Source organism: Polyodon spathula, chromosome 4 (genome assembly GCF_017654505.1).
Source record: "Polyodon spathula isolate WHYD16114869_AA chromosome 4, ASM1765450v1, whole genome shotgun sequence".
In the NCBI taxonomy this organism is placed as follows: Eukaryota; Metazoa; Chordata; class Actinopteri; order Acipenseriformes; family Polyodontidae; genus Polyodon; species Polyodon spathula.
Window position 1 is genome coordinate 4,263,287 of NC_054537.1, and position 21,872 is coordinate 4,285,158.

A 21,872-nucleotide genomic window follows, 5' to 3' on the forward strand; every position below is an offset into this window, starting at 1 on the left:
CTTCTGAGACATGACAAGATGAGACTGAATGGTGGAACAGCCGCAGAATGGTGCAGCTGTTCCCATGGAGCTGTTCCCTTTCGTGAGAGCCTAATGTGCGAGTTACCTTTACAAACAGGTACACAGTGTTTCTGAATAAGAGCACATTACCTTTACAAACAGGTGCGTGCTGTTTCTGATTAAGAGCACATTACCTTTACAAACAGGTGCACAGTGTTTCTGATTAAGAGCACATTACCTTTACAAACAGGTACACTGTGTTTCTGATTAAGAGCACATTACCTTTACAAACAGGTGCGTGCTGTTTCTGATTAAGAGCACATTACCTTTACAAACAGGTGCACAGTGTTTGTGATTAAGAGCACATTACCTTTACAAACAGGTACACTGTGTTTCTGATTAAGAGCACATTACCTTTACAAACAGGTGCGTGCTGTTTCTGATTAAGAGCACATTACCTTTACAAACAGGTGCACAGTGTTTCTGATTAAGAGCACATTACCTTTACAAACAGGTACACTGTGTTTCTGATTAAGAGCACATTCAAACCTGGAAGAGTTTAATCTGCTATGCAGTGGATGTCTTCAGTTAAATCTTGTTATACTGCAGAAAGGCAACGGTCTGAACAGTCTGTAGTCCAAGATAAGTTGATGTACAGTACAGAACTTTAATTTTATGCAAGTGACCCGTGCTCCCAAAAATGGCTCATCTCTTCTTTACACAAGTGGTTATCCCTGTAGTGTTGGGAGTATTTACAAGAGACAGACACTAGAGTGTACTGTACTTGAGCAAATCTAGAGTACTTTATTGAAACTGTCAGTGAGCAGGCATGCAGTCTGGGAGCTTCAAAGGCTTGGAATGGATTTGTTATGCATGAATTCACAAAAATGTTGTATTTGCAGAATGTGAAAGATTTTGTAAAATCACATCCAGCTGTCTTTTAAAAGGAATAATATCACGAGGACACTGAACAATTGTTCAAAGGATCTCTTATTATATCCCTCTGGGGTACATTTCCCTGGCATATAGAGCAGGGGTGTGCAATCACGTTCCTGGAGGACCGTTCTGCTCCAGGTTTAGCAGGTAAAATGACAGGTAAAACTACTTCAGGGCCTGGATGGAGGTTTCATTGGTTCAGAAAAACAATTTAGAACAGGGTTAGAACAAAGATCAGGAGTGGAAGGGCCCTTTGGACTCCCCTCATATACAGGATATGCCATGAACCATAAAATTAGGCCTCCACTGAAAGCTTCAGTTGTAGAGTATCTGAAAGAGAAAAAAACCCAAAGCTATACAGTAGAGGAGGTGCCTGTACAGTAGGTGCGTCTGTCTGTAAACCACACTTTAAAGAACTGCTTAATCCCAGTTGGCATGAAACTTAGTTTGACCTTTCTTTAGGTCAGGTTGTAGAGAGTAGGAATTCTATGAATGTACATACCACCTTAGAGGTCTTCTATGCAGGGAAGTACTTTTCAGTTGTTATGAAAGTATCAGAATCTGGGTATATGTGGAGGGAACTCTTTGTGTTTACTGTACTTCCTGGATATAGTAGCTCTACTCGTAGCTTTAGTTTCAGATTTGAAGCTGTGGGATTTTAGCACAGGCTAAAATGTATCCATATAACAACATGCCTTTCTAGCATCCTATCTGTGGTAGAGAGGCTGCGTGTCTATGGTGCTCAGGAGGCAGAAGGACACTCAGGACTTAAGAGCTACACGTTTATTTGTTCTTAAAATCAAATTATAAACAAACACAGCTCAACGAGCCAAAATAAAAAAATTAAACAAAAACTAAAAAATCAATCGCCCAAATCTGGCACTGTCACAGTGGATTTCTAAATAAAAATACAGGAATGTTTCTCTTTTCTTCTCACCTCTCTCTCTCCCCCACCCCTCCCTCTCTCCCTCTCTCTGAAATTCGAAATCTGGCACTATCACAATGGGTTTTTAAATAAAAATACAAGAGCATTTCTCTTCTGTCTTCTCTTCCCCCCCTCTTTCTCTCTCAAATTCATTCAAATCTGGCCCTATCACAGTGGGTTTTTAAATAAAAATACAGGAACATTTCTCTCTCTCTCTCTCTCTCTAAATCAGTGAGAATGTTATGACTGTTTAACATGCTGGTGAAATGCAGAGTTCAGTTGGATTATAACTACTATAAATTGATGCAGGATCTGGAGAGTTTTGAGGAGGTGTGGTGTTTTAAATTTATTTTTTGTAAAGGGGGGGGGTTATGTTTGATTTATTGTGTGTTTTGTTTAATTATATGAAAATAAAGAAATTAAATCAAAAGTCTCTTGGTGAAAGCGGAGAAAAAAAAAAAAAACATAAATAAATAAATATCATCATTGCAAACACGATTCTCCTTTCCCCACTCTATCATGGATGTAATCACCCCTCCCTCCCTGTTCTATCCACTACCCCTCAGGTTGCGACATGCAGACACTTACAAGGCTGCCAGTTCAGCTGTCTGCTTCTCCTCTCCTAGAAGGATTGGTCATTTTTCAGTGTCAAGAGGGAGTGTAAAATTTGGCACTAGACTCATGAATTCTGTTAGATATTTTTCCCTTGTTTCTTTGTATTTAGAGCAGAACAGCAGGCACTGCATCTCTGTTTCTACCTCCTAATTCACAGCGGCAGCACGGCCTTTGTTTTCTTGCTGCCCAGGACTTTGTGTCGGCCAGTTTCGATGGCCAGGCTGTGGTGCCCGGGTCTGTATTTAGTTAACGTTTGTCTTTCCTTAGTGTTTTTAACAATGATGAGGTAATCAGTCCATTTCTTTTTTTCTTTTGCTAGCTCACTCGCTGTCTCAGGAGCTTTGGGCTCTGTTTTTAAAGGATGAGGCTGTTCCCAATTAACACCAACACTGTAACAAAATTTTTTTTTTTTTTGTTCCTGGGTAGTAAGTGTTATTTCCTAATTGCTTATGCCTCAAAAGTATAGAAAATGGCTATTATTCTTTGCTTTTGTGACCAGGACAGTGATATTTCAAAATATCACTATTTCCAATGGGAAAATGGGCAAATGTGCGTCTTTTCGTTCACATAAAGTCAGAAAAAAACAACATATGAATCCAAATTAACATGTATTTATACTAAAGTAATACAAAAATGACTACAAAAGATTTGGAAGTGAGTAGTTTTTCGAGATTTACAGTTATACTGTATTTATTTTCCATTTAACCATTGGAAATGGAGTTATATATTATATTATACTGTGTTAAAGACATTAATAAAGGTGTTTGTGTGCTGCAAATGTTTCAGTTCATACAGCGGGGAAGGAGGTGCCCACTGCATGGGCAGAAATAACGAATTTGGCGATTCATGCAAGTCCTCCTCATCAAAACAAATAACACTTGAACTTGTGTGCCAGGAAGTGTTGTGACAAGCATTTCAGTCCATTTGGACATAAAGTAGAACTGAAATAGAACATGAAATCAGCAACTTATTTCTGGCAGCATAGAGTCAGGGGCCTGAGTTACAATATTTTACAATTTGCTTTTTTGTTTTGTTTTTGTTTTTACATACCGGTAAACAGAATAACTGTAAATGAGTGGAATTAATCATTTCAAGTGGGATAACAGAATCACTATATATCAGTATGCTTGTAAATGGTTAATTGTAAATGGTTGGCTGGTCTCCCTGCTTCAGCTTATTCGGAATTCTGCAGCTCGTCTGGTATTCTCATGTTACCCCTCTGTTTTGCGCTGTCCATTGGCTACCTATCTCTGCTCGCATCCAATTCAAGGCCCTTGCTCTTGCCTGTCGCTCTCTTCATCATACTGCCCCTTTCTATCTCCAGTTCCTCTTGTCTTCTTATTTTCCCTCTCGTCCTCTCCACTCATCTGCTGGCTGGCTTATGTCTCCTCTTTATTCTCCTTCCTCCCGTGCTCACTCCTTTTCTTTCCTTGTCCCCCTGTGATGGAACCAGCTTCTGGTTATCTTCAGGACTGTTCAGTCTTTTACTGCTTTCCACCGTCTTCTCAAAACCCACTCATCTTTATTCAGCTTTGCATTTTTAGTGCCTATAACATATACTTTTTTTATTCATTTCTTTGTCACCTTGGATAAAAGCATCTGCTAAATAATTACATAATAATAATAATAATGTCATCCTTTGCATGTAAATGTTTGTGTGCAGGTACTTGACACGAGTGTTCGGCATGCATCCCAAAGAGACCATGCGACAGCTGGGCCAGGCTGTGAAGGACGGGCTGGTTGTGGAGACGCTGACCGTGGGCTGCAAGGGCTCCAAGGCCGGAATCGAGCAGGAAGGATATTGGTTGCCTGGAGACGAGATTGTAAGTGCTACTTCTATTTAAGAGTGGGTCACATGTTTCCTGTTGTGATGTCAAGTAGTGGAGCTCTTGAATTATTCATAGCTATTATATATATATATATAAACATTTAGGGCCTACTCTACATTGTGTTACTTTGTAAATTGCTCTAATGGTTGTTTTGTGAGCTAGTTGTATTGTAATATTTTTAAATAATAATTGATAAGTGAAATAGTTGCCGTATCTGTCCAGAAATGATAGACAAAGAGAAGATGTGATACCTTTTATTGGACTAACTAAATAATAATTAATCACAAGCTTTCAAGACCTCAGAGGTCTCTTCTTCAGGTGAAATTAGAAAAGAGATTGATGTTTACATTCGAAGGGGGCATAAGAACTTTAACAAAAATAGCCCATTTGGAATCGCTGTAATGCTATGTCAAAAAATATAAATAAATAAATATGAATAAAATTTAAAACATTGAAACGGTATGTACTAATAATAGTGAAACAAAACAAAACCTCTTGTCTGTTTTCAGTTGTTGACCTGAGATTTCAGTAACCAACAAATCATACACACCTATACAGTGATTTAAAAAAAAAAAAAAAAAGGTAGCGTGTGCCACATTATCATTGAAAACTGTATTGTATGAAACATTTATTGTTAAAGTGCACGTTTCACTAATTAATGCACCTCAAGATTGTATTGATTATTATTATTTTTTTTTTCTTTTTAGTCAGAATTTTGATAAAGTAATAATTGTCTTTCGGTTATGAGTTTATTTTTAGCACAGGTGAAACCAGGGTTAACATTGTAATAAAACCCAGAGCCGCCATTCTCATTGTCTGTTATCATATCAAACCGTAATGTTTGAACAGTTATTTCATTTTACACCTGGTCTATAAAGTAATCTCCATACCTTTTAAATTGTACCCACACTGTTCTGGTACTGTAGGTACAGTATTTGTATTTCAGTACTGTCCAATAGGATTTGTGTGGGCCTCGTGCATATCTACATGGGGTGGTACAAACCTCAGTCAAAACATTTATCATAAAATAAACCAAAAAACTTAGTTGTAAATGAAAAAAAGTGCTTTTTTTATTTTTATATTCTACCTTTTAGGAGGTAATTTTTCAACAATAGAACATTTTTTTAAATAAATGATAACATTTTAAATACATGTACCTGGGTAAACTAAAGGGATTTGTTATTCATAGTTTAATATGAATTATTGCACCTATAGTTTATCTCAACATAACCAACTACTGGACATGGGAAAACAGTAAACAGGTTGCATAACTACAAAAACATTGATTATACAGACGTGGCATATTGTTTTTTTTTTTTTTTTTATTGTGATTTTCTTTATTGCTTTTGTTCACGCTTGCAATTCAATAACTGAAATCTCTCCATATCCAGTGTCCAGTCAACTGTCTCACTAATTAGGTGATTGAGTGCATATGCTTCAGTCATAGTCACTCAAGCATGTCATGGTCACAGTTGAATGATCGAGTGATTAAAAAGAAACCAAAAACATTTTGTCAAGGTCCATCATTTATATGCCTTATTTTTTTCGAAAATAAATGTGTTATAATAGTGATACGTTTCTTTTGATGCTCAGTATTTATGTATAATTCTGTCCGCATGTACTGTTTTTTGACACAGAATTTTTCCTTACATTACAGTGATTCAAAATGGGTTCTTTTTGTTAAAGTGCTGATTCCATCTTTTGAATGTAAACATCACTCTCTTTTCTAATTTCACCTGAAGAAGAGACCCCTGAGGTCTTCAAAGCATGACTAATTATTGTTTAGTTAGTCAAATCATATCTCCTTCTCTTTGTGTTAAATAATAATTGATCTTCATTAGGAGATATAGACATTACAAACAAGATTATTATATAATAATTATATTTGCAATACAAAGTGGGCTACTACTATTTGAAGAAGTTAGGGAGCATGATTTGGTGTGGTACCCAGGCTGCCTGTAATAATATGTTTTTGTGTCTGATTGAGGCTTAGTGTTTATGGTGTTTTATAGGTACAGTAGCAACGTGGGGTGCGCCAAATATTTAGATCAACAACTGGAGATATTCTATAATTAAAATGAAAGGAAACTATATGTGAGGAAACTTTACCATATGTGAGTCACAGCACTTCCAACACAAATCAATTATTTCAACGTACAATATATTGACATCCCTTTCAGTAAAATCACCACGTTTGTAACGAAGTGCCTCACCACCCTGCCTGCTATGTTGGTTTAAATCGCTCCTATTTGAGCAGTAATAGTTTCTTAACAGTGTCTAAACCAGGGGTGTCAATTCAGCTCCTGGGGGCCACAGTATCTTCTGGCTTTCATTCCACCCGAGCTCTCAGTTACTTATCTGGTCTAATTATTTGATTAATTGGACACATTTAACACTTCTCTTCAGGCTTCAAAGTGTTTCATAGGGAGTGTACCTTGAATCAAGTGCGTTTTTAAAACCATCAACTGTAAAAGACCTTGAAACACATTAAATATGTCAAAGTGAACAAATAATTAGATCAATTATGTTAATTGAGAGCTTAAGTTGGAATGAAAAGCAGAAGACCCTGCGGCCCTTGAGGACTGGAGTTTGACACCTCTGCTCTAAACCCTTCAGGATTTATTTGTCTCAGGAGTGATTTGAAATTGCCTTGCATGTTCAGATGTATTTGACTTTGTTATGAATCTGCAATTAACAGATTTCTTTCCATTTGAATTAAAATTAAAAGTTTGCTAAAAAAAAATAAATAACAGGCGCCCCTCAAATACAGAGGCAGCGTTTTCAGATTTTAAATGAATGGAATGTGTTCACAATATATGTTGCGTACTTCTTTTTTTCTTATAAAATCCTTTCTTTTTTCTTTTCTGATTTTTTTGTCCCTTCCTCTCTTTTTCATCTCCACTCTAAGCAAGACTGCTGTAGCATACAGGAAGCCTGCATAGAAACCAATGCATTCAGTGTTGCTTGGGGTTTTACTTCAAGCTCAGTGAATTAAAAAAAAAAAATATATATATATATATATATATATATATATATATATATATATATATATATATATATATATATATATATATAGTAATACAGTGCCGTGAAAGTATTTTCCCCCTGTCTGATTTTCTGTATTTTTGCATATTTTTGACAATGAATGTTATCAGATCTTCAACCAAAATGTAATATTAGGTAAAAGGGACCCTGAGTGAACAAATAACACAATTTTGATACTTATTTCATTTATTTTTTAAAGAGAGTTATGCAACACCCAATGCCCTGTGTGAAAAAGTAATCGCCCCCTTAGACTCAATAACTGGTTACGCCACTTTTAGCAGCAATAACTGCAACCAAACACTTCCTGTAGTTATTGATCAGTCTCTCACAGCACCATGGAGGAATTTTGGCCCACTCCTTCATGCAGAACTGCTTCAACTCAGTGACATTTGTGGGTTTTCGAGCATAAACTGCTTGTTTCAGGTCCTGCCACAACATCTCAATGAGGTTTAGGTCTAGACTGTGGCTAGGCCATTCCAAATCTTTACATTTCTTGTTTTTCAACCATTCTTATGTAGACTTGCTTGTGTGTTTTGGATCATTGTCTTGCTGCATGACCCAGCTGCGCTTCAGCTTCAGGTCACGGACGGATGGCCTGACATTCTCCTATAGAATTTTCTGATACAGAGCAGAATTCATGGTTCCTTCAGTGATGGCAAGTCATCCAGGTCCTGATGCAGCAAAACATCCCCAAATCACAACACTACCACCACCATGCTTGACCGTTGGTATGAGGTTCTTACTGTGGAATGCAGTGTTTGGTTTTCGCAAGACATAACGGAGCCCATGTTGACCAAAAAGTTCCACTTTTGACGACTCTGTCCATAGAACATTGTTCCAGAGCTCTTGAGGATCATCCAGGTGCTTTTTGGCAAACTTGAGACGAGCATTCATGTTCTTTTTGCAGTTAGCAGTGGTTTTCGCCTTGCTACTCTGCCATGAAACAGTTTTGCCCAGTGTCTTTCTGATGGTGGAGTCATGAACACTGACCCAAGCCGAGGCGAGAGAGGCCTGCAGATCCCTGGATGTTGTTCTAGGGTTCTTTGTGACTTCCTGGATGATTTTATGCCTTGCTCTTGGAGAGATTTTGGCAGGACGTACACTCCTGGGAAGACTCACTACTGTCCCAAACTTTCTCCATTTGGACAATATGACTCTGACTGGGGTTTGGTGGAGCCCCAGAGCTTAGAAATGGCTTTGTAACCCTTTCCAGACTGATAGGCATCAACAACTTTTTTTTCTGGAGGTCTTCAGGAATTTCTTTTGATTGTGGCATGATGTGCCCCTAGAACATGTGTGCTGACAACTTCACTCTGATGGTAAGGGCCAAAGTTAGTCAGATTTATATTGGGCTTTAGATTTAGATTGCATGTTTGATTACCTTGCACACCAAACCAATGAAAGAAGCACCAAACTTTGGTATCATTTTTTCTCTCACACTCTCTCTATATACTACTACAACCCACAAAAAGATCTGACCAAACCCAATGTAAAAAATGTGCAAAAATGCAGAAAATCAGACAGGGGGCAAATACTTTTTCACGGCACTGTATATATATATATATATATATATATATATATATATATATATATATATATATATATATATATATATATATATATAATGTATATATAGTGGTGTGTATATTATATATATAGATATATTGTGTATATATATATATATATATTATATTACACACACACATATATATATATATATATATAATAATATATATATATAAATGTGTGTTCGTTCGTTACACAGCAATGCAGTCTTCAAATGAGAAAATAGTGAAGTGCTGCCAGTGTTAGTAAACTGTTCAGTTTATTAAATTTGTATTATTAAATGTTTATTATAGCTAACAAGCTGAAGGCAGCTATAAATTATTCTCAGTGTTTGATAACTGTCAGGATTTGCAGTACTGTAGTTAATTAGCCTATTGAGTTATGCAGTTGCAGGTGACTTTTGGCTGTAAATGAATACATAAAAAGTCTGGGGAGTTAGTTAACACACCACACATCCTAGAAACTGTTGCAGCACAACATCTCTAGGAACAACTGTGCGACTACTGCAAAGACAGACAGTCTGCCTGCATATCGATAGCCTTCTGACAGCTTTACCAGGCAGCCCACAGGCACTCAAAGAAAAGGGTTCCATTGTCATTTCATTGTTCAATGAATGGTTACCTGTTTTATGCAAGATTAACACTTTTTGCATTGGGTTGAAAACCCTCAACCAGTTGTATTCATAGTTGTTTTCTGTGATCCTTACTACATTGATGTGTTTAGCAGCAGTCCAGTCTGAATTCGGCAGATAAATGGCATGCCTTGGAACGAAGGGTATGCAAAGATCCCTTTGTACGGTGAAAGCTTATTACAAGCTGCTTTCTGGGGACATTTGCTGGTGCCAATAGCTCCAGCAGATTTTGTATTGAAAAGTGAGCTGTTGTTGCATTCTAGTTCTGGGTCAGACACTTGATTAGAAAAGCTGATTAGCTGCCATCTCTGTCTGTGAAAAGTCCATTGTATGACCTCATTGTAGCATGGGGAAGGGTCTAGATTGTACATGCAGCTTCATTTAAATCTCTCTAGTGCCTGTCAAACTGAAGTGTTTGTTTTATATAGCAGTGAGTCTGTTTCTAATTTGAGGCACTGTTTTTTTTTTTTTTAATTTATTTTTTAAACAATATCTGATGCCAAAAACATTTTCTTCTGTCATCCTTTACATATTCTGTGATTGTATTTGTCTGTAGAATTTGCATTTGGAGCACAGCAAGCACTGTATACAGTAGGGCTGACAGTACATGTAATAGCAATGTAGTGTTATTCTGTACACGATGCATTAAATACCCTGTACTGTACTTCCACTGCATGCACTTGTTTCAGGATGCAGTGCTAGTCCTGAGTGAAAGTGCAAAGTGTGTATAAAGTAGATTTGTTCTGTAATATGGTTTATAACATTAAAAATGGTTAGCGCAGCTCAGCAGCGTGACAGGATTTTAAAACAGGTTTTTTTGGATCATTTGCTATCACAGGAGCAGGGGACTGAAGGCAGTAAGGTAAGGGCATGTCATTGTATTTCTTTACTAACAGTCACTTCTTATACGTTTATACGTGCTCGCTGCCCTGCTACGTTATGACCACCGCTAGTTGTTCACCTCGACAGTGCTTTTTCTCTTGATAGTCAGTGATGAAGCAGCTTACTGCTGACCATTCCCATGCGTATGTGTTGTACTCTGTGGGGTTTGGGCCCTGAAAATGGGGCATTCCGATGGCATTCACCTGTACATAATGCCTCTAAAGTGAGCAAGACAAGCAAAGAAAACGCAGTGTTAGAAACATTCCAATTGAAATAAAAATGCAATCAAATAAATAGTGCGTGGCAGTCGATCTGTGGCAGGTGGCGAACACATACAAACTGTAGTTGTAAAAGCAGTAGTGGATGTACTAATTGCCTTTCTGTAAGGTAGCTCTTAGAGTGCCCAACCAAGCATGCGTTTTGTACAAACCCAGATTTTCAAATCCGATTAGATACGTCTCAATTTAGGCCTCAGCTGACCGTGGGGGTGGGGGGCGCCCTTGTTCTCCTATCTACTCTCCATGTAACACCACAGCATCCAGAGCCCTCAATATTGCACCTTTCACCAGTGAAGCAATTTGAAAAAGTAGGTGCTTTGTAATAATCCGTCTCTATGCTCTACTAGGCAAGAGCTGCTGAATCAGAACAGATCAGTTAGAGGTACAGATGCAGCCCTCCATTGCAACCATGAAAAGGAGCAATAGTCTTAAAAGGCTTGTAGCAAACTAAATGTGTTCACAAGTCATACCTGTTGTGCACTTCCATGTGCTACCTAGTGCAGTTTGAAAAAAACATGTTACAGCAAACCTGTATTTTATTTTAAAAGCATGATATCTAGTGATACATTAAGTACTGAGTTTCCATGCCTTACACAGGAAACCTGTTACACTTGCAACTCCTAGGTCATTTCACCTCCATAGTGTCTTCTGGGGCAAAGCATGTTACTGGCTGAAAGCATGTCAGCCATCAGGGAAAGCAACTGGTTGTTTATAATGTTATTTATTATATAGACTAGCAGGGAAGAAGTCATTGATGGGATGGGAACAATTTCACCACCTAGGAGGTGCAACACTAGCTGAAAGCATAGTTTTCAAAGAGATTTATTTAACCTAGTGCAGTACCAGATGTCATGTTTTAAAGTAAAAAAAAAAAAAAAAAAGTTTGCTACAATATGTGTTTCTTTCAAAACTGCACATTTGAGACCGACTGTATATAATAAATTGCAGGGCATAACAGGTAAGATGAATGGAAATATTAGCTACAGCTGCTTTAATAGAGAGTGAGTCCTAATAGAGAACTCCTGAGATTGCCTCCATGTTGAAAAGGGACAGGGAGAGTGGGCTGAATAAGGATCTGGTCTGTATAAGGAGCTAGTCACAAGCTGACTGCATGTGTTACAAGCCTGTGAGATGAACTGGTAAAACAACGATTTAATCCTTTTCCTGTGGTTCAGAGCAGTCTCCCAGCGGACTCGGCTCAGTGTGCATGAGGTTACATGCAGGGCACCCTTTCAGTATCAGTGCAAGGGTTATAAAGAGTATCTACCGCCTGTTAAAGAGCTCAGCAAAACTCTTTCACTAGAGCAGTGGTGCCAAACTCTGGCCATTTGAGATTCATTTCAGTCTGGGGTTTTGGTCCAGCCTGGTCCTAAATTAGTTAATAAACCCATAACAGATTCAATGAACTAATTTAGGACCTGCTTGGAATGAAAGCATTAACTGGAACAGATCTCCAAAGCTACCCATGCACTTGGATTAAGCTCAGCTGCTGGTTATTGTTCTGCTATCATAGCAAGTAGGGATTTTTGCAGCAAGAGTCTACGTGCTTGAACGCCTGCCATTGACAAGGGATTACTTGTGGGTTGGTGCTGATACACGTCTCACTTTGATGGTAGTATTTACACATTTACAAGAATAACCTCGACACGACTTGTAAAGTGTAGTGTTTGTCTGTAGCGCTGTCTAGAGTTGAAGTTAAAGTTTGAAAGTTGCGAGTTGTGTGGCATAATGTAGGTCAATAATCAAGTGTCATTACTGGCTGTTTTCAAATTCAAAACGTTCTGTGCTCAGAGCATCAGACACTACTGCATCAGACATCTAGGGCTGAGGGAACACAAAGCCTCTATTTCCACGTTTCCATGAACCATGTAGCCCGGGTACATGCTCCAGAGGACACCCCCCCCCATTTGCTTCAAAATAAATTCAAAACAGTTACTAGACTAGCAAACACTGGTAAAATCAGCTCAGTTTTATACGGTACAGAACCAATTTATTTTAACGTTTTGTTTTGCTTATGGCTATACTTGTATGGTGGGTGTCTTCAGTAATAGTCATGTCTACAATGTGAGAACAATAACAGTCAAACATTTTGTTACAGACTTTAACAAGTCTGGCATAAACATCTTTGGCTGTTACTTAATTAAACCCTTGTTAAAAAAAAAAAAAATAACAACACAAAAATGTTTAACATAAAAAGAACAGTCCTACTACAATAGCAGGCACAGTTTAGCGTGCCTCTGGATTTTTGACATTAAACACATTATTGACATTAGACACATTATCCTGTTCTGCATATCAGTCATCACTTTTTTTCACAAACTCAAGTTGTCCATCAACTCGAGTTCTGGGAGAATTCAGGCCAATTGGAGAGCACCAGAGTCAGCTCAAGTTGGCTGTCCATGGAAACAAGGTATTTTCCAGGAACAGTTGCTTGAAACTTGGTTCCAGGAGACCTAGTTTGAGGCAACTTTGCTGTATCAAACTCCAAGACTCCCCTGGTGTGCCATGCAGTGGCCTGAAAACTAGTCTCCTGAAACCAAGTTCCAAGCCACAAAGTGTCTTCGTGTTCCCACAGCCTTAGTGTTGAGAGATCCCTCAATACTAACAGGATATCGGCTAATATTGGTAAAAGTGCATTTATAGGAAGAGGAGCCACTTTAAAAAAGTCAGTACGTTTCTCAGTGGTATTGTTTTTGACTGTTTGCTGCAGCGTAAAATATTGCACCACTTTTTTTCTAAAATAAAATGAATATTAACGGTTTCCTTATAACAAATACAGTACCCAACCGTGAATGTTAAAGTAAAGTACTCTGTGCATACTTTGTGTATTTATGTACAGTATATGTAATGTCATTTGTTTAAAATGATATGTTTGCTTCCTTTCAGAAACACATGCCACAAATTTTGGAGAAAAGTCCAATACTAATTTAAGGTCTATAATTAAAATGGGTTGCACTTCACAATACATGTGGTAATTTAGCTACATGTAATACGAATATCATTATTATCTATTGATTTCTCCAATGAAGTTTCCAATGAAGTGTATATATATTATATCATATATATATATCTATATATATATATATATATATATATATATATAGATTTGACATAGTATATTGGTTTAAAGTTTATATATTTTTTTTTTTTATTTGACATGTCACTTAGTTTAAAGTGTTTCCAAGAGAAGAAAAACACAGAGCTGGAAGTGATAATGGCAGAGAAACAAGCGGGCGGTTCTCCAGGCCCAAATGAGGCTAATGTTTGTTTTTCAGGAGTGGGAGTCGGAAAGCCACGACTGGTACTGCTTTGAGTGCCACCTCCCGGGAGACGTGCTGGCCTGCGACACGTGCTTCCGGGTCTACCATCTCAAATGCATGTCAGAAGAGTGGAAGCCGAGGGAGAGCAGCGCGCATTGGCATTGCACCGTCTGCAGGGTGAGCACTGGCATTGCACCGTCTGCAGGGCGAGCACCGGCATTGCATTGCCTGCAGAGCGAGCACTGGCATTGCACCTCCTGCAGGGCGAGCACTGGCATTGCACCTCCTGCAGGGCGAGCATTGGCATTGCACCTCCTGCAGGGCGAGCACTGGCATTGCACCTCCTGCAGGGCGAGCACTGGCATTGCACCTCCTGCAGGGCGAGCACTGGAAGGACAGCCCTCAGAGGAACAGCCTGTCTGTTTAAAAAGAGACGGCTCTCCTGGCGTGAAGCAACGGAGAAGCCAAACAGTTCCTCATATCAAGCAACTGCTAAAAAAAAGAATTAAATGTTACAACCCTAGAAAGCATGGTTCTTTCATAACCAGTTTTAGACATGTGTAGCAAATAGCACTACAATAAAGGCAACTAATGTATTCCCCAATGATGTAACTAACTGCTGGGGTTAAGCATATTTACTATGAGTGCCAGTCTCCTTTCATCAAGGTAAATACAGTATGTTGTAGTGTGATTATTTATGCCATATTAACCATGTGTGTTGTTTCTTTTTAACAGACTAGCAAAAAGAAGAGTTTCAGTAAACATGAAATGAGCAAATACCTGCGGTTCATTGTGCAGCGCATGAAGGAGAGGGTGAGTATTCAGGAACAGAACAGGATTGAATACAGGGCAGTATGCTGGAGGAATCCCAGCATAGATTAAGGGGATTGAATACAGGGCAGTATGCTGGAGGAATCCCAGCTGGGATTGAATATAGGGCAGTATGCTGGAGGAATCCCAGCTGGGATTGAGGGGATTGAATACAGGGCAGTATGCTGGAGGAATCCCAGCTGGGATTGAGGGGATTGAATACAGGGCAGTATGATGGAGGAAGCCCAGCAGGGATTAAGGGGATTGAATACAGGGCAGTATACTGGAGTAATCCCAGCAGGGATTAAGGGGATTGAATACAGGGCAGTATGCTGGAGGAATCCCAGCAGGGATTAAGGGGATCGAATACAGGGCAGTATGTTGGAGGAATCCCAGCAGGGATTAAGGGGATTGAATACAGGGCAGTATGCTGGAGGAATCCCAGATGGGATTAAGGGGATTGACTACAGGGCAGTATGCTGGAGGAATCCCAGCAGGGATTAAGGGGATTGAATACAGGGCAGTGTGGTGGAAATTTGAAAATCAATGAACTACTACCCGAAGTGTCTTTTAAGAGTTTTATTCACCAAAGCACTTTCTCGAGAAAGGATCAGACACACAGAATGCAAAAGCTGTCTGCAAGGAGTCTTTGTCAGTACACAATTTTTGTAAGCCTCAGTAGCGGAACTCTGTCTCAGCTACCTCAAGGGTTTTTTTGGTTGCGGTCAGACTGAGACATTCCTGCCCTAGTACACTTCGTCAAATAAGTTTCATAGCTGCTAAGTTCGTCTTTACTAAAAATCAGAGGTTACTTGAAAGTCATACAAGCGCAAAAACACGCTCAGTATTGTTCCATTAAACATTTCTAACACAAGCAGCATTAAAGTGCCCCATCAAATTATCATGTAACTAATATCATAACTACTTATAATAAACTTATTATGACTTTAGCGAACATTTCTTGTTCCTCCTGCCACCATGACAATCTCTGTCTTGTCACGTAGGCTCTTTTGCAGTCTACTTCAAGCATGACTAAACATGGACATTTCCGGTCCACCTTAGACCCCCTTAACAAGATGTGTGATGAAGACTGAAAGAGGAAGAGAAGCATCCAGACTACATAAATGTATTTCTTGATTTTAAACATTATAGAAAATAAACTTCAAACTACTTATTACATTGCTGTGATCCCCTTTTAAGTCACATAGGCTAAGCAAACTCATGTACAGACAGCTCAGAGGTTAATATATAAATTGCATAAGATGTAATTTTCCCACCACAGCAGTATGCTGGAGGAATCCGAGCAGGGATTAAGGGGATTGAATTGTAAATAGTAACTTCCTGCTGTCAATCTGTAATTTACAGGCAATAGACTTGAATAAGAAAGGGAAAGATTGCAAGCACCTGATGTACAAAAGGCTGATTCACATGCCGCTGGATGTTTCAAACATACAGGAGGTGGGTAAGAGATACACTGCTTTTACATGTGTGTTTCCAGACCATTGACCGATCTGAAGTGGGACTGTTCTAACATTCCACTGTAAGAGATACACTGCTTAGAACCTGCCAATGCTTATCCCTCAGTCCATATTCACAAATAGATACATGTCTTATTTATACTATTCTTAGTATTTTTTGCAGTTGTTTTTTTGTAATTGTTTTCCAGGACCCCCTTGTAAATGAGGCCTCGGTCTGAATGGGTAAATCTCCTGGTTAAATAAATAAAACAAATGGTACCGTAGATCAAATAATGATATTTCCGGTTTCTGACATACAGTACTTGTTTTGATGAATGAAATATTGTTTCATGTTCATGTTCTAGATTGTTTTTGGCTCCTGTAACACAGGTTAAAGCTTTGTGAATAGGGCCAGTTCAGATCACAAGCACAGGAGAAGCGTGTGGCCCTATAGCTAAACAGTGGAAGCACGGTGTGTGGTAAATGACATTGAAATAGATTGAAGTAGGGGAAGCTGCAGCATTACAGGCTACAGAGCAGTGTAACCCTTCCCATATAAAATCCATTCATTACTAGGAAATGAAGCATGTCTCATTGTGTGTGTGTGTGTGTGTGTGTGTGTATATATATATATAATATATATATTATATATATATTATATATATATATATATATACACACACACACACACACACGCACACTACCGGTCAAAAGTTTTAGAACACCTCAATTTTTCCAGTTTTTATTGAAATTTACGCTGTATAATGTCTCAGTGTACTCTGAAATTAAAGCATAGAACAAATAAACAATTGGAGATAAAAAATAAATCATGGAGTCTTTTTGTTTAACAAAATTTAATCTAAATTTGACTCACCAAAGTAGCCACCTTTTGCAGATATAACAGCCGAAGACACTCGTGGCATTCTTTCTACAATGGAAATCAAATAGTTTTTGGAAAGTTCTTACCAACACTGTTGCAGAAGTTCCCACAGATGTGTTGCACTTGTAGGTTGCTTTGCTTTCACCCTTCTATCCAGTTCATCCCAAACCAGCTCGATCTGGTTTATGCCTGGAGACTGTGCTGGCTTCCATGATGTGAAGGTATTCTACTTCTAAGGTATTTCTGACATAGCCAGGAGGTATGTTTTGGGTCATTATCTTGCTGAAGGATGAACCCCTGACCAAGTAGGCATATACCAGAGGGTATTGCATGGCGCTGCAAAATGCTGTGGTAGCCGTTTTGGTTCAGGGTGCCACTCACTCTGTGCAAGTCACCAATTGGATCCAGCCCCAGACCATCACGCTTCCTCCTCCATGTTTGACAGTTGGTGTCACACACCGAGGAACCATCCTTTCGCCTACACGACAGCGTACAAAAACCCTGTGTGATGAACCAAAGATTTCAAATTTTGATTCATCGGCCCATAAGACCTTCTTCCAGTCTTCAGTAGTCCACTGGCGGTGCTTCATGGCCCAGGCAAGCCTCTTTTTCTTATTTTGCCATCTTAGCAATGGCTTTCTTAATGCCACTCGACCTGTCAAACCTGCAGCTCGAAGCTTCTCTTCACAGTTGAAACTGAGACTTGCTTACTTAAACCAGTGTTAAGCTATGCTTGAAGCTGTTATCCTGTGAGCTGCCTATCACACGAGCTGTTGACTCTCAGAAACTTGTCTTCTGATTCTGTCGTGGCTTTGGGTCTGCCAGACCTCTTCTTGTCGGAGTTTTCTCCAGTTCCCAAGTGCCTTTTGATGGTGTAAGAAACTACTCACTGACACCTTGGCTTTCTTTGCAGTTTCTGTAAAGGAAAGACCTACACTTTTAAGGGTTATAATGGTCTGTCTGTCTTCCTTTGTTAGTTGCCTTTTTTTCATCATTAGGATAGCAATATACTACTTGCTGCAGTACAATACTGTCCAAATAATGCTTAAGAGGGTGTAGTAATGCAGTCTGTTCCAACGCTGCTTTTATACAGACAGAGGGTTTGTAAGTAATCAACAAAAGTTGGGACACCTGTAGGAATTGTTAGCATCAACTTTCAAGGCTTAATTTACTTCCATTGCTGCAGAACAGCTGTAAGTTTTTAACCCATTACTTGTTCCCTGAAAAATACCTTTTTGTATAACTCAATGTACGTTATTTTTCAGTTTTTGGTAACCTAAACTTTAACCTCTGGCTGTTTACCGCTTACCTTTGTACCATTTCAGGTTATTCACTGGACTTGAACTGCTTAAATTTCAATAAAAACTGGAAAAATGGGGCTGTTCTAAAACTTTTGACCGGTAGTGTATTTAAGTATTCAAAAATGTAATAACATGTTTTAATAATCCTCCCAAATAATCAGTTCATTCAGTTGACAGGTTATTTTAGTTGCTATTTCCCTCTGGTGGATGATGTGGGTACTACCGAAATGTATTGTCCAGTTTTAAAACACGGTATAGTATTACAAGTGAAGAATGCAATCGCAGTGCATAGTGTTCTTGCAAGCACAAACCTAATACACCCTACAAGTCTTATAGTTGAGTTTTATTTTACTGTGGACATTTATGCCTGTGCTATTGGACCAATTTTCCCCCACTTTGCACTTACATTTAAAAGTAACTGTAATAACATGAATTGTTTTATATGTTCCCATTACCCGTAGCTGGCATATGCTGTAATTTCATATTGGATGTGCTTTTAACCTGGCAGTTTAATGGGTGAAGTGAAGGGGGCGTTTTCAACAAGGCTTAATAAAGGGAAGTGGAAAATCCAGCCCGATGTATCCATCGTTTTCATTTGAATTTGTCTTTTGCGTTTCAGAATGTCAATGAAGGCAAATATAAAAGTTTTGAAGAGTTCAAAGCTGATGCCAAGCTGATCGTCCACAACACAGCAATTCTGTATGGAGGTGAGAGAGTAGTCACTGCTCATAAAGCTAATGACAGTATAATAGCACCACTCAGTAGCCAATTCTAAAGGCTTACTCACCTAAATGAGCCTCTTCATGATTTAGTGAATTGTTTAACAAGTCCATAATGTTTTATTTTGTTTTTCAGTTAGCACAGTTTTATAGCCTTGACTAAAACTACTGTACAGTACTTTGAGTTTGAATTATTGAGTTTGAAAGGGTAGCAGCAAGAGACACTGATATTATTTAGCCATTGTTATTCATAGTTAGTTTTAAGCATATGTGTAACAAAAATGAAAACCCTAAATTGAAATACAAACAGTTGATTAATTAGATGACTTATACCACACTTCATCATATCCTTAGAACAGACTTCCTCTCAGCTCTGCATGCTGTCCACTTCATTAGATCAGAGACTTCCTGTCGGCTCTACATGCTGTCCACTTTTCATTAGAACAGAGACTTCCTCTCGGCTCTACATGCTGTCCTCTTTTCAATAGAACAGAGACTTCCTCTCGGCTGTACATGCTGTCCACGTTTGATTAGAACAGAGACTTCCTCTCGGCTCTACATGCTGTCCTCTTTTCAATAGAACAGAGACTTCCTCTCGGCTGTACATGCTGTCCACGTTTGATTAGAACAGAGACTTCCTCTCGGCTCTACATGCTGTCCTCTTTTCATTAGAACAGAGACTTCCTCTCGGCTCTACAGGCTGTCCACTTTTCATTTTTAAAAGTAGTTGTATTGCTCTTGTTCTTTGAGGAAAGGGCTGATCAATAAAACAATTAGTTGTAAAAACTAGCAAGAAACCCCTGAATTGCTGGACAGAGTCATAGCAAGAGCATGGCAGGAACTATGATAAAGCATGGGAAGATGGAGGTAGGCGTCCTCTACTGTACCGGAATAACATGCACTGTAGAGCCTTTTATTAGGGGATCTTCAAAAACCTTACACAGTTTTCATTTGCAGCTCTCTGTATATTATTATTATTATTATTATTATTATTATATTATTATTATTATTATTATTATTATTCTATTTGATTTGCAGTTCACAGTGACCAGGCTGAAAGAGCAAGGCTGCTCTACAGTGACACATGCCATGAGGTAATGCAACACGATGTACGTTGTTACCATGACAATGCTACTCGGTTCCTGTGGACGTGAAAAACAATGCTATGTAATTTTCCACACTTTAATGATATGTTAAAGCTAGATAACAAGTCATGGTTAAAACAGATCTTTTCATGGAACCTGGGATGTAAATTAGAAACCCTCCAACCTCAGGCATGGACCTATTACCCAATAACAATACATAACAACCACAAAATATAGAGCAAGACTGCTATTACCCACTAACAATACATTACCACCACCAAATACAGAGCAAGACTGCTATTACCCACTAACAATACATTACCACCACCAAATACAGAGCAAGACTGCTAACAATACAGTACCACCACCAAATACAGAGCAAGACTGCTGTTACCCACTAACAATACATTACCACCACCAAATACAGAGCAAGACTGCTATTACCCACTAACAATACATTACCACCACCAAATACAGAGCAAGACTGCTATTACCCACTAACAATACATTACCACCACCAAATACAGAGCAAGACTGCTAACAATACATTACCACCACCAAATACAGAGCAAGACTGCTGCCCACTAACAATACAGTACCACCACCAAATACAGAGCAAGACTGCTAACAATACAATACCACCACCAAATACAGAGCAGGACTGCTAACAATACATTACCACCACCAAATACAGAGCAAGACTGCTAACAATACAGTACCACCACCAAATACAGAGCAAGACTGCTATTACCCACTAACAATACATTACCACCACCAAATACAGAGCAAGACTGCTATTTCCCACTAACAATACATTACCACCACCAAATATAGAGCAAGACTGCTGTTACCCACTAACAATGCATTACCACCACCAAATACAGAGCAAGACTGCTGTTACCCACTAACAATACATTACCACCACCAAATACAGAGCAAGACTGCTATTACCCACTAACAATACATTACCACCACCAAATACAGAGCAAGACTGCTAACAATACATTACCACCACCAAATACAGAGCAAGACTGCTAACAATACATTACCACCACCAAATACAGAGCAAGACTGCTATTACCCACTAACAATACATTACCACCACCAAATACAGAGCAAGACTGCTAACAATACATTACCACCACCAAATACAGAGCAAGACTGCTATTACCCACTAACAATACATTACCACCACCAAATACAGAGCAAGACTGCTAACAATACATTACCACCACCAAATACAGAGCAAGACTGCTATTACCCACTAACAATACATTACCACCACCAAATACAGAGCAAGACTGCTAACAATACAATACCACCACCAAATACAGAGCAAGACTGCTATTACCCACTAACAATACATTACCACCACCAAATACAGAGCAAGACTGCTAACAATACAATACCACCACCAAATACAGAGCAAGACTGCTATTACCCACTAACAATACATTACCACCACCAAATACAGAGCAAGACTGCTAACAATACATTACCACCACCAAATACAGAGCAAGACTGCTAACCCACTAACAATACAGTACCACCACCAAATACAGAGCAAGACTGCTATTACCCACTAACAATACATTACCACCACCAAATACAGAGCAAGACTGCTAACAATACATTACCACCACCAAATACAGA

The 21,872-nt window shown here is 38.8% G+C and overlaps 1 protein-coding gene across 3 annotated transcripts in view; it reads left to right on the forward strand.

Annotated features, from left to right (window-relative positions):
- The window catches only part of LOC121314074 (zinc finger MYND domain-containing protein 11-like), a 46,769-nt gene that overhangs the window by 12,399 nt on the left and 12,498 nt on the right, over positions 1 to 21,872 (forward strand). For 2 of the 3 annotated variants that reach the window (XM_041246896.1, XM_041246898.1), the window contains 7 exons: positions 4,140 to 4,299; positions 10,386 to 10,409; positions 13,983 to 14,144; positions 14,703 to 14,780; positions 16,143 to 16,235; positions 19,035 to 19,122; positions 20,173 to 20,228. In XM_041246896.1, the coding sequence (XP_041102830.1) occupies positions 4,140 to 4,299; positions 10,386 to 10,409; positions 13,983 to 14,144; positions 14,703 to 14,780; positions 16,143 to 16,235; positions 19,035 to 19,122; positions 20,173 to 20,228 (661 nt within the window). The remainder of the gene's footprint in view (positions 1 to 4,139; positions 4,300 to 10,385; positions 10,410 to 13,982; positions 14,145 to 14,702; positions 14,781 to 16,142; positions 16,236 to 19,034; positions 19,123 to 20,172; positions 20,229 to 21,872) is intronic. The other variant, XM_041246897.1, reaches the window with a different exon arrangement.